Source organism: Trypanosoma equiperdum (assembly GCF_001457755.1).
Source record: "Trypanosoma equiperdum strain OVI genome assembly, contig: ctg_766, whole genome shotgun sequence".
Taxonomy (NCBI): domain Eukaryota; phylum Euglenozoa; class Kinetoplastea; order Trypanosomatida; family Trypanosomatidae; genus Trypanosoma; species Trypanosoma equiperdum.
Genome location: NW_027124716.1, coordinates 3841 through 16163, shown reverse-complemented (window position 1 = coordinate 16163; position 12323 = coordinate 3841). Strand labels below are relative to the sequence as shown.

Genomic DNA, 12323 nt, shown 5'->3' with positions numbered 1-12323 from the left:
TGTGTGTGTGTGTGTCTGTATAAGTACCTCCTTTCCTCACCCTGCTTCTCTGAGTCCTACTTGCCCCCTATTTTTAAGTGTAAAAATGTTGTGCTCTCACGCGTGTAAGATTCAACAAAGAAGGAAGTCTGTTTGTGACTCTAGTCCAGTTTTTTCTCTAACCTGCTTTGTGCGGTCTTTTTCATTCCTTTCTGTAGGTATAACTCACCTGACGAAAAAAAGGAGAAGGTGGGGAGGTGGGTACTACCAATGGGTCGCTATACGCGCCGGTTCACGCTTCGCGTGGGTGTTGGAGCAGTCGCCTTCGCTTGTGCCTGGGCGGTATGTCACCGCTGGAATCTGCGACGCAGCGGTGTCATTTCCTTTCCTGAAGAAGTTGTTCACTTTCAGCCTCTTCCCCGGGACTTGAAGCTGCGGCAAATGAAGGAAAGCAGCAGTTTTGAAAATCCTTTTGATGCTCTTATTATTGGTGGAGGCGTTACGGGGTTATATACTGCAGTAGATGCAGCGAAACGTGGCTTGCGCGTTGCTGTTGTCGGTGCGGGTGATTTTGCCTCCGGTTACTCTGGAACATCTCCTCCGCTCCTTCCTGGTGCGTTTCCATACGTCCAGCGAGCATTGCGACAACGAGACGCGAAGTGGCTACGCCGTGCTGCTGAAGCCTGGGAAGCCCGTACAATTTGGTCGAATGTAGCACCAAGTATCGTTAATAATAATGTACGCACACTGGTTCCCTCTGCGCACGCGATGGAGTTTATGGAACTAGCCGCAACGGCAGTGGTTGCCACACTCCTGAGCCCGTTCTTTGGCCCGTGGAGGTCGTGCTCATTTGTGAGGGGAAAACATCTCCTTGAAGAGTTTCCCGGCGCTGAAGATAAGGCAGTGGGGGCCATCATCGTGCGCGACGCGACAGTTGACGGCGCGGCGGCCGCTATAGCACTGGCACGAACGGCTGACGCCTTGGGAGCTGTAACGCTGAATTACGCCCAGGTTGAGAGGATTACCGAGATTGACAATGAGTCAACTTCGTCTGGTAGAGCAAACTTTGTTGTCACCATCAGTGATGTGAATGCATGTTGTGGATTGGGAGATGTCGCTACCTCTAAAGTGGAGATGTACACTCGTTCTATCGTTAATTGTGCTGGAGCTTTGGTGGACGAAGTGAAACAACTCTTCCCCGGCAATTCATCAGATAACGTGCCGACAGCAGTAGAGCGGCATCAGCTCAGCTCGTATCTAGTGATGCCAGCTACCGCATTGCTCACTGGTGAGCGTATTACGGGTTGGGCTGGTTCTGCTAGGGCGTTAATGGCTTCGTCAACGTCATACGCTTTCTCCTCGGTTATGATTGTTCCATGGTTCGATGAATGTGTGTTATTGGGGCCAAGTGTAGCCCCCTTTTCTCTCTCTCCCACCAGGGCTGCCGCTGCTGCCACAATTTCAGGAGCGGTACCAATGCACTCTCTTCAAGCATCAGGCGGACACGCCAGTGGCGCGGACGACAGTACATGTGAACGAATTTGTGCCGCATTGAAGGCCTCTGGTGTTGAAGTCGACAAGGGACGCATATTGTCATGCATTTCCACGGTTGTGCCTGTTCTTCGTGATCCCTCGTCCGTTCCTTGGTTGTCAAACGTTCTGTCAGAGGGTTACCACATTGCCGCAGGAGGAGAGAATCGGCACCGTGTGCACATATATGGTGGATCTCTGGGGTTAGCACGGCTCATTGCGGAGAAGGCTGTGGACAAGCTACTTAACAACGGTATAACCTTCAATGTGGAAGAGGTGAAGCGGCTTCGACCGTGTGAGACAAAATGGTTGCCACTTGTTTTTGGAAGTGCCGGTGCAGGAATGGACTATTATGATTCTTTGTCACCACTGGAGCGCGTGCGTACTTTGGTGCGTGAGCAGTACGCAGTGCGACTAGTGGACGTGGTCTCACGTCGGACTCGTATCGCATACAGTAGCCCAGCTGAGGCGCTTGCTGCGCTTCCAGCGCTTGCAGAACTTATGCGTGTTGAACTTGGATGGAGTTCGCGGAGGGCGAAATGGGAGTTGGAGGAAGCACGGTCGTTTATCCTCGCCGCCACGGCTCTCACATGAAGGTATGTTGTTGTTGAAGAGGCCGGTAGTGAATGTGTCGACCCTTTCAAAGTCCTTACACTCTTCTGCACCTTTACGCAAGTTGTACATTTATGGACACGTCACAGGAAGTGTGTCTTCCAGCGTTGCGTATCGGTGGGTCGTACGTCACAATGTTTGTTCTTTCTTTCTTCTGTGCCTTCCCCCTCTCCCCATCCCCCGCACCAGAGCCGCAAGTGCATAAAGCACGCTCACACACAGCGGATGCTGCCAGTTTAATTTTTTTTTCCCGTTCCCTCCCTCTCCCCTCTGTTATTTGTAGGCGGCCGTTGCTTATCGCCTTCGTATAACCACCGCTTAGTACGCGCCTTGGAGCATGGCGACTATTTACCACGAGGGCTTCAAAGTGCGGTATGTGACTCGCGGCATCGGTTCATGGGTGCTTTATTTCTTAAGCCTTGCCGCTCTGTTTATTCTACCTTTTGTTATCGCTACTTCTATGGGGGGCATTTGGCTAACCAACAGCCACTTTACGCAGCATCCCAGGTTGAAGTTCAGCGGCAGGTGTCTCCTTCGTTATACGACTGTGCGCGGGAAGGAGAAGTTGTGGACGTGTTCTGACGCCTTCAACGAAAAGTTGTTATATGGCCATGCGGAGTTGGACACGTTGCCATTCTTCACCATCTACGAGGAGGATCGGGACAGTGATGGCAGTGTAGATTGTGTAACCATAGTTCTTGGCCTTCCTGTGAATAGTCTAGGAAGCAGAGTGGAAAATAGCTTTCCACCACCCGATGAGATGGACGCGATCGAACGCGTGGAGTTTATTCCTGAATTCATCTACGAAATCATACATCCATCTATTCATTTGAATATGACAGCTGCCCCCCTTATTGTTTTCCAACGTCCCGGGGGAGGGCACGCATCGGCATCCGGGACGGGAGGGGCGCATACGGGTGGTCCTGTGTGTGCGTCCACATCGGGGGATATTTTATTTCACACAACAGAACCTCTGTATTCGTGGTCCAACGTGCATTATGCTCACACATACGCGGACAGTCCCCTCGACGCCGTGGAGAGCATAGATGATGTACTTAATGTACCCCGTTTCGCTCAGAAATACGCATCCCGGAATCAATCCCTTTTGTTCAGACGTTACGCAGAATCCGCCGGTGGTGCCTCACTACTGCCTGACATAACATACGATCGAGTATTAGGCGAAGATATGGATACTGTGGGCGATTTCACATGGAAGCTCACGCTACGTGTTCAGGATGCCAACGTGCCGTACGTGTCATCTATACCGGAATTAATAAAGTGGGCGTGGATTCAATATTTTACCATTGCTTACGTTATACAATGGGTGCTATGGAAATTACGTGGCATGCTGTTGAAATCAGGAATGATTGGTTCAACTGCAATATTTCACCGTGGTTATGCACCGCGCTAGGGTTCTTAGTGTTGTTGTCTGTGAATTGTGGGTCGGCGGCCGCGTACCGAACGGCGAGTCCGTATAGCGTGTAGAACTCCACACATTTTTTTCATACATATCATGACTTCCTGTCACAGACGTACATAGTAACGGGAAACTGCGTATCGCTCGTAAGGAGGCTAACATCCCTCCTTTATATGTAATACGTACCGGTAAATGCACTCTTTATGTGCCAAGTTATCTTCGTGCGGTCGAAGCTCAAATTGTTTCTTTGTGGCTGTTACTATTAGTTTGTTTTTGTGCTTCTCATGTCGTGGGATCCGTGACCGCTTTTTCTTTCTTTTTTCAGCTACTTGCATGTTCTCCTTCAACCTCTATCCTCTTTTTTTCCTCATGCACCTCTTGCTCTTTTTGCTTTGGACCACGCTTTACTTCCTAAGGTGCGGCTTTTTTTTTGTGCGTTGTCGCACCCCTGCCGTTTCTGAAGGAGTCGCACAACGTCAATCACTTGGGTAGTGTGTTGCCCCGTGGTCCCAATTCAACTGGTAGAAGTGCGGAACTCACAGATTATTTTTGTTGTTAGATGGCAATTGTTGTCGTGCAGGTGGGCCAATGCGGTAATCAACTGGGTGAGGAACTATGGCGACAGCTTTCGATTGCCACTGATAAAGGTGCCGTGCGTTCACCTTTCTTTACCAGTAATCGGAAGGCTCGTTGCGTTATGGTTGACTCTGAACCTAAGGTGGTGCAGACCGTCCACAACCGTTATGCCGATATTATGCGGGCTGAAAACGTTGTCTGCGGTCACTCTGGTCGCGGGAATCACTGGGCGTTAGGTTATTACGGTCTCAATAATCCAAAAAGTAGTCGGTGTGCTGAGAAAGCCGCCGCATCCCGTCCATTTCAGGTCACGAAGGATCAGCGGCGGGGTGACAACTTTGTTGTACGCGATGCTCTTCGCGCCATCTATGCCGAAACACGTCGCACAGATGACACGGAGGAGTTTGAGGCAATTTTGGTATTACACAGTTTAGCTGGTGGTACAGGCAGCGGTATGGCTTCGCTACTGTTAGAGAAGATACGGTACTACTTCATTGAACCGACTGAAGACGAACTTGCAAATGCGGACGAGAAAGCGGAGGCGGACATGATGTGGAACGACGGACTGGATGGTATGCTGATGCACAAACGGCGAGCCCTATTTCTTATCAGCATTGCAGTCGCACCACAATCCATTGGGGAAATATCCACCCAAAGTTTGAATGCAGCACTTACTCTGCATGCCTTGCGGATCGTAGATGCTGTGCTGCTGTTACGCAACGACGACTGCCTGAGGGCGCGGGATGATCGAGCTGCTGGTCCGCGTGGGGCCGGAGGGAAGGAGACCATTTCCTCTTCTTCTTCCCTTTCCCTCCTTAAACCTTGTGCAACCTTCACCGAGGTGAACGAAGTTTTCGTGACGTTGTTGATGCCCGTGCTCTTGTACGGTGTGGGGGAGAGTCCTATTTGTAATCTTGTGCTATCGTGCTCCCCGAGTCATAGAAAAATGAACAACATCTTGACGATTGTGCCTACACCGCAGCGTCACTACCTGCGGTTCAAGGAGTCCTCCATTCTCTCACGTTTCTACTGCATCACTGGTGCGAAGTCACACCTGCCATCCGTGTGTCCAACAGTTCCTGTGGAGTTGTTGCACACCTCGAGGTCTCTTCAGTCGACGGATCCTGTGCATTCTAGGGAGGAGGTAAAGATACCGAAACCGCTGTATCTGAGCTTTGTTCAACCTGGGTCAAAGAAGCGTTCTCCGGCGGCTACACTTCTGACTGAAATTGAGGGTGTCCTCGTTATGAACCAGGCGCGTGAACTAAATGCACAGTTGCTGTTCCCTCTCTTGCGAACAGCAGCAGTGAAGGTAAAGGCAGGTGCTTTCATGTCCACATTTCTGGATTCCGGAGTGGCGGCAGAGCGCATTCAGTTGGCGATCAAGAGTGTTGCTCTTAAGCTTGCTGATGCGGAGGAGGATTGATTTTCGGTGTTTCCCCTTCTTCCCCACCAGTTTCCAATGAGACGGTTGTCTCCACGGAGGGCGTGATACATTGCTTTCCTTTTGGTTGCAGTGCGGAAGGGGGAGTATATATATTTTTTATGTTCGTCGGATTCCCAGCTTCAATTTGTCTTGTTTGTGAATTCTTTGTCAAGTGGCGCAGCGGCGAGTGGATGGACAATGAATCTGTCATTGCCATGATCAGAGTATTTATTCCATTGTCACGCGTAACGTCAGCGTGCGTCTACATTCGCCACCGCATACTCGTCACATTCCATATCTGTCTGTTTGTTTATTTTTTAATTTTGGTATCCCTTATGTGTTTTCCCCTTTACTCTCGACTTACCTGTGTTAGCATGCGACATGAGGCCACTGAGGTGTAGTTTTGGTCGCAGGCACCGCGTGACGAGCGCGGCATTTGGCGTTTCCCAGTTTCCTTCTAGCAGTAGCACCTTCTCAGCATCGTGCCGGTGGGTGGTGATACCACCAGTGGAACCCATAACTAGCGCATCCGCGTCCTCTTCCTCTTCCTCCTCGCGCAAAGGTGAGTGCCGCACATCGTATCGTTTCGCAGTTAAGGATGAAGAGCGAGGGCTATACGATCATGGCGTTACACCCGATGCTCGAACTCTTGCTGCGGAGGCTGAAGCGCAATATCGTGCCAGCTCCGAGTTCCTTCACGCACCTGCCGGTGGTTTACCCGCCCCGGAACTACACATGGAGGTGGACGGCACATCGGTTTCCTGCATTGCAGCACCATTTGGAGAAGAGTACGTTCCATCAAGTAAGGAACGCTTTGCGCACCGTGGACACGTGGGGGACCTGAGCAGGCAACGTACTTCGGACCGAAAGTACCTTTTGGATGCCCGGTCGCACCTGAATATCCGTAAGGAGCGGCAACTAAGTGAATTACTGTCCGCCCCCATGCCACTTTTGCAGAAATCAAATGAAATCCAGCAGATGCTTCTGTCGGATTTCTACCCTCAAAATCTTGTTGTGTCATCTCGCAACGTAGAGGCCGTCATTGCCCTATGGGCGCAGTGTAGCCTTGAACAGTGCATCGCTGGGCTCAACAGTCAGCGACCAGAGAATCTTTTAGCCCCGTCAGCTGACACAACTTGTCATGAAGTGGACGCAGTGGATAGTGTGCCGTTTCTCAACCATATGAAGCGATTGTATTTTCATTCCAGACAAACCCACGTGGCACCAACTCCCCTTGTTCTGGAGTATGTGATGACAGCATTAGGCAACGTGACCACTGCAGACAGTCGCGTTTTTCACCTAGCCAACCGGCTCCTGTTGGATGCGGACAAGTACGTTATATTACCGACGCGTACCACCTACGCCGCGTTCTTCACTATATGCTCGCTCCATAACGCAATGCCGTTTGCGCTTTCCCGCTTCAAGGATGCGGTTGTTAATCTCCACGTAGCTGTTGACTCTACTATGGCGTCGGCAATACTTGAGGGGTTGGTACAAAATGGCTTGGTGGAGGAAGCAGTGCTCTTATTAGCTCGGCTTCAACACGTTCCGATGGACGTACAACTGTTAAACACGGCACTCGAAGTGCTTTTGCTGTCAAAACAGCCACAATCCTGCTTTTCTGCGTTTGAAGCTGTTAGACACTCTGGGGTAGAGCCCACAGCAGACACTTATACTCTGCTTTTGCTAGCGTGCGAGCGCTCCGGCCTCTGGGGGAATACAACCGCAATTCTTGCTGACATGCAAATGCGTCGCGTAAAGGGGGATGGGAGGACGCTGAACCTGCTACTCAAGGGCCTTCTCACCGAACGCCTCCATGGTTATTCGAGGCAGTTATATGAGACGATGGTAAACAAAAATGTGGAGGTATGGCCAGCGTTGGAGTCTCACATGAAGTCACGAACAGCTGGGGGCGAACAATTAAAACGTGGTTCAACTATTAAAACCTCGAAGTCAAGTCAGCCGTCGTAGCGTCATGGTTACGTTGTGGAATTGTCTACGTTGGTTGGTGTACGTGTGTCTGTGTTTGTGTTAGTAACATGCAAAAGGACGTAGTTCCCTCATCCAACCGTCATGCTGGTGAAACTGGGCGGTTGTTTGGGTTTGTTAAATGAGACAGTTAATCCCCTTAAAGTACTGTTGCGTTGCTGATTCCATCTATCGTGTGTGTTTTGTTTCCTTGTGTTTTAGTCCATCTCCTAATTTTCATTGTTCTCCCCTGTTCCCCCCGTTTTTTCTCCTCCTTGCTACCAAATACCGTGTGCGCGTTTGCTCCCAACATGGCTTTCATTTTTGGGTTGTCTTCAACCGAAGGAGGACTAGTATATTCGACCCTCAAGCGCGCAGCATGCTTTCGTATACAGTGAAGGAGGAAGTAAAGGATGAAAAGCTCCCCGGAGCTAACAACTTCGCTGACGTCGGAGGATCATTGGAGGATGAGGAACCCATGACGCTGTACACGTGCGCGAATTGCACGCGCGTTGTAGCATTATGCCCGTCCTCCCAACTCATGTGTACGCATTGCGTTCATCGTACGGGTTCCTCTACAGTGTTCTACAAGGTTCGCCAGCAACCCACAACATATGACACTATTTGATAACACAAAGCCATTTAGGAGATGGTGCCCTTCCGGCTGACGCCTACATTGCCTCGGTTGTGGCGGCCCCCTGTTGTGCGAGTACGGAAGAGGTGACTGAATTGATTCTCTTTCGCGCACTCCTCCGCGACGAACGCCATCAGTTGCGCACATACACACACACATACACAATTCTCTATGCCAAATTTCTGTCTGTGTGTACTGATTCTTTTGTTGAATATGTCAGTAAATTTTTACTATTTTGTTTCTTTCTCAGCCACGTTTATGTCCGTGCCCCTTTATTTTATTTATTTTATACTCCATGCATTCCAGCGTTTGCCCTCACAATAGTTTCACCGTTGCAACTATGATGAACAGGCCGCCGCCCCAGCAGGCGATGCGGTCAGCAGCAACCAAAGATGTTGTGCCCCAACCCCAGTGCGTCTGCGCAAGTTGCTTCTCACCGCTTCCGTTACCTCGTCCCGACGCAACAGGAACACCGTTTCAATGCCCCCAATGCCGAATGGCTGGTATAGATATGAAAGTGCTTTACACCCGTCGTGCGTTCCCAACAGAGCATAGTACAAACTGAAGGGCGGGTGTTAAGCCCCATTCTGGGATGTTATTTTTTCTTGTACCACATTTACGGTAAGGGTGCAAGAGTGGGAGCTGACAGAGGGCAGTGGATTACGGTTCGAGGGAGGGGAAAGTATATGAAAGTTGGGTGTGCTCTCGCTTTTGTAGGCATGTATGTTTTACTCATACTGGAAACGTATCCGTCCCCGAGCTATTCTTTTTTGGCTTCCGCATCTTTAGCAACCCGTGTGCTCAAGGAGGGCGATGAGAGGTGCTCATATCTTCAACAGTTTTACCTTGTGTCCGTGGTGGCTTATCGTGCCAAATTCATTTTCTTGCATTCCTTATCTGGAGCGCTCAGCAGCCCGTCTGTACGTGATCTGGGCACACTCCTGTTTATTCTTGTGTTATCGTGTGAAGTCAGAGATAGATTGCAAAGCACTACAGCCTGTTAAGCGACAAAACGGGGTGTGTTACCGGTTTCTTCTTCTTACTACTAAAACATATTTTTCCTTTTTAAAATTTTCAAGTATTAACCGAAAGTCAGTTGGGTGTGGACCGTTAGGGTGTGCCTCTGTAAATTTGTTTATAGTTCAGCGGAGGAGGTCTCTCCACGCACAAACCAGTGCGTGTTTAGGAGGTGGTGGTGGGAGGTTGAGGGATTTTTGTGTGTTGCCACTACGCAAACACAAGCGGCCAAATAAGGTGTAAATTCGGTTGCCGTCCTCGTTAGCGTACGTCTTGTGTTGACATTGAGGTCGCAGCACCATGTTCGTGCGGTCTTTCTGTTTCCTGCGTAAATATGGCAGCAAGTCAAAGACACCGGACCTCAAGACAAGTTTCACCAAAACCACTAACTTCCGAAAGGCGGAGAAAATTAGTATCACCACAACAGATGGGGAAATAGTAAAGGGCCGCGGTAAGATACGGCGGCGCACCCACAGCGCACTAAAAGAAGCCATTGGGGCCATGGAGCACCCCGCGATTTGGCTCTGGTACCCGTGGCGTATGAATCCTGAACCCCCGACACCGCACATGCCCCAACGCCGTGCCCTGAAAAACGTTCATGGCGCGGTATTTAACGATCTAACACCCGTACAGAAGAAACGGCAGGAGCAGATGTTGTATGGCGTTAACATACCGGAGACGCGACAAATGAAGTTTGAGGAGCAACATCCGCTGCTTGCTGGAGCGCTGCGGAAGCTTGAGGGTCAGCCGAAGGGTTTCCCGTTTTGGTACAGAAAGTATCCGACACGTCGTCACGCCTACGAGTACCGTTTTAGCATTCCTGTGGAGATGTTAGACGGGTACAACGATGACGTAAAAAAGGCTCTCTCAAAAGGTATGATGTCGATTCAGGAAAAACAGTTCGCTCAAGAAGCCATGTACATGGAGCGTTACGCCGAACACGACTTCGATACCACAAGCCCGGCGGTGCTAGCGGTTAAACGCGCGCTTAAGTGCCGTGTGCTACGAAACCACCTTCTGACCAATCCGCACAATAACATTATCAAGACAGTGTTGGCGAACACGGAGCGGAAACTTAACCACGCCCTGCGCAGACTGCGTAAGGTAGATTTTAAGAAGTACTGGGAAATCATTCGTGACCACGATGTGCAGGATATACTTCAGCCTCCCAACCTCGTCACATACCGTCAGGGATCGTACTGGAAATATGACTGGAATGCAGGCTTGGCAATATCAACAAATCTTGCGGATGTGATGGATCCTCGTGGTTTAAATGGTTGCGTTGAAACGGGCCGATCCCGCTCGGAGGTCGCGCGTGATCTCGGCCTCTCGTATACTCGGCCTCTGCATGAGAATGAGAAGAAACAGTTGTCTCACCAAGCCGTCTACTATGAGCGGCTGGCTAAATTTAAAATGGAGCAACCCGAAGCGGCACGGGCGATGGAGCGTGAGCGGTTCGTGCGGAAATTCTCCGGCATGTTTGTGAAGATGGACATTCGTTCGGGAGCACCAGACTTCCCAAGCACATATCGTAGGTTACTTGGAACAAAGGTGGTGCGATGGGCGTCTAAGCGACACGGCCCCAATTAGTCGCACACACACGCATACGTTTCGGCTTAAGTGTTGGATAAGGCATTTTAACTCAATCATGTTTGTTCGCCTTCTATTGGTGGTGCGTGGACATGCGTTTGTCATAGACCAACACAGTGGTTTTGGCTGAGGCATATTGTTTTCTCCGTCTTGAACCTTCGTCTGCTTGGGCTTGAGTTCTAATCACTTCGCTTTTTTTTTTACATTTATAATTTTGTAGCGTTTCTCTTTTAAAATATGAGACTTCTTTGTTACCACTCTTTGTGCAGCATCGATGGTTCCTAAACAAACAACAACGTTACGGGTACGACATAGCAGTTTTTTTCTTTATTGATGATTATCTTCTCGCTAATGGTGGTGAAAACAAAAAGGAATGCGAAGGTTTAGATTGGCTCTACTGTGTTTGATGCATATGCGGCAGTAAATGGCGTGGTCGTGGAAGTGGATATATATTTGAGGCTGCGATTTCGTTTTGCAACGATGGCAACATTAATTGGGTATATTTGATGAGGTGAGCCAAACTGCCCGCGCAACCGTCATTTTGCCGTAATGCTGTGAAAGTTGTGCGTTTTCATTGGTTGTTTTACCCATTGTGTGTAATACGGAGGAAAGGGAAATTGAGTAGGTGGTTGTGCAGTGGTAATATTGAGTGTATGTTATTTGATGTTGATTGTGATCGTCGCGGGCATACGTCGGATGCTAAGTTGCGTTTATTCACCTGTTGAAATCCCATAATTCCAGCTGACAGGCTCTGTTGAAACATATTAATAATGCTTGCTTATTTTCCACTCTTATACTGTCTTTTTTTTTTTACATTTTGTGCTGTGCTTCATTTGTTGGTGAAATTTACCGTCTATATTTTCAAAAAAAAGAAGGGGAGAAAAGGGGAGATCATTGGGTCGCTGGTTTATTACTGTCTGCGACCATTTCGCACATCCGTATCCACGGTATTGTCAACCCCTCCCGTTTCGGTGATTTTATTATAGTTACTCCATTTTTATCGTCACTGAAGCTCCTTCTGTTTTTAACATATATAAACGGGGCGAGTTCGTGTTCGTATTAAACGATGGGTTACACACGGGAGCGTACTAATCGCCATTTTTTTGTAGCGCGGGCCAACGCCTTCTTTTCACGGCTTCCCATCGCCCGCGTCCAACGTTCCCTTGCGATGGAGGCCGTACGTGAAGGGCGTATGCGACCGTGGAAATATACGAAGGAACAAATATTGGGTGCACCAGTGACATGCAATTTTGAGTATAACCCGCGTCCAGTGCGGCTTATCGGAACGGTGATGGACGCCCACACGGAGGAGACGAGTATTAAAGGCGGCTTGAAGGTGTACGCACGAAATGAGGAAACGAACATGATGTTGTGGATACCACCTGGGAATCCTAAGCTACGTCATGAGGTGACATCTACAAAAGGAAGCTTTCAGCATTACCTCGATGAACGTGATAAGTGGGATGAGGCGTGGATTACGGGGCGTGCAAGAATGAAGTAAATGTATGAGGTGGCGTCCATGTGTTGTTTTATCCTTCACACGTTACAGTTTTTGACATGTCGTTTGGGTGGCG

The 12323-nt window shown here is 49.5% G+C and overlaps 7 protein-coding genes across 7 annotated transcripts; all 7 read left to right on the top strand.

Moving 5' to 3' along the window:
* Positions 1-249: 249 nt before the first annotated feature.
* Positions 250-2103, top strand: TEOVI_000360000 (glycerol-3-phosphate dehydrogenase (FAD-dependent), putative; the record flags this gene model as incomplete). Its single annotated transcript, XM_067226488.1, has 1 exon — positions 250-2103. The coding sequence occupies one exon, from the start codon at positions 250-252 to the stop codon at positions 2101-2103; it is 1854 nt and encodes a 617-aa protein (XP_067082589.1).
* Positions 2104-2458: 355 nt separating this feature from the next.
* Positions 2459-3532, top strand: TEOVI_000359900 (Transmembrane protein 231, putative; the record flags this gene model as incomplete). The annotated part of the gene is made up of 1 exon (XM_067226487.1): positions 2459-3532. One exon carries the CDS (start codon positions 2459-2461, stop codon positions 3530-3532), a length of 1074 nt encoding a protein of 357 aa, XP_067082588.1.
* A 565-nt stretch (positions 3533-4097) lies between these two features.
* TEOVI_000359800 (zeta tubulin) lies at positions 4098-5540 on the top strand (the record flags this gene model as incomplete). Its single annotated transcript, XM_067226486.1, has 1 exon — positions 4098-5540. One exon carries the CDS (start codon positions 4098-4100, stop codon positions 5538-5540), a length of 1443 nt encoding a protein of 480 aa, XP_067082587.1.
* A 381-nt stretch (positions 5541-5921) lies between these two features.
* On the top strand, positions 5922-7511 carry TEOVI_000359700 (kinetoplast ribosomal PPR-repeat containing protein 3; the record flags this gene model as incomplete). Its single annotated transcript, XM_067226485.1, has 1 exon — positions 5922-7511. One exon carries the CDS (start codon positions 5922-5924, stop codon positions 7509-7511), a length of 1590 nt encoding a protein of 529 aa, XP_067082586.1.
* A 376-nt stretch (positions 7512-7887) lies between these two features.
* TEOVI_000359600 (DNA-directed RNA polymerase 2, RPB12 subunit) lies at positions 7888-8136 on the top strand (the record flags this gene model as incomplete). Its single annotated transcript, XM_067226484.1, has 1 exon — positions 7888-8136. One exon carries the CDS (start codon positions 7888-7890, stop codon positions 8134-8136), a length of 249 nt encoding a protein of 82 aa, XP_067082585.1.
* A 1323-nt stretch (positions 8137-9459) lies between these two features.
* TEOVI_000359500 (SSU ribosomal protein, mitochondrial) lies at positions 9460-10749 on the top strand (the record flags this gene model as incomplete). The annotated part of the gene is made up of 1 exon (XM_067226483.1): positions 9460-10749. The coding sequence occupies one exon, from the start codon at positions 9460-9462 to the stop codon at positions 10747-10749; it is 1290 nt and encodes a 429-aa protein (XP_067082584.1).
* Positions 10750-11815: 1066 nt separating this feature from the next.
* TEOVI_000359400 (conserved protein, unknown function) lies at positions 11816-12250 on the top strand (the record flags this gene model as incomplete). Its single annotated transcript, XM_067226482.1, has 1 exon — positions 11816-12250. One exon carries the CDS (start codon positions 11816-11818, stop codon positions 12248-12250), a length of 435 nt encoding a protein of 144 aa, XP_067082583.1.
* Positions 12251-12323: the final 73 nt, after the last annotated feature.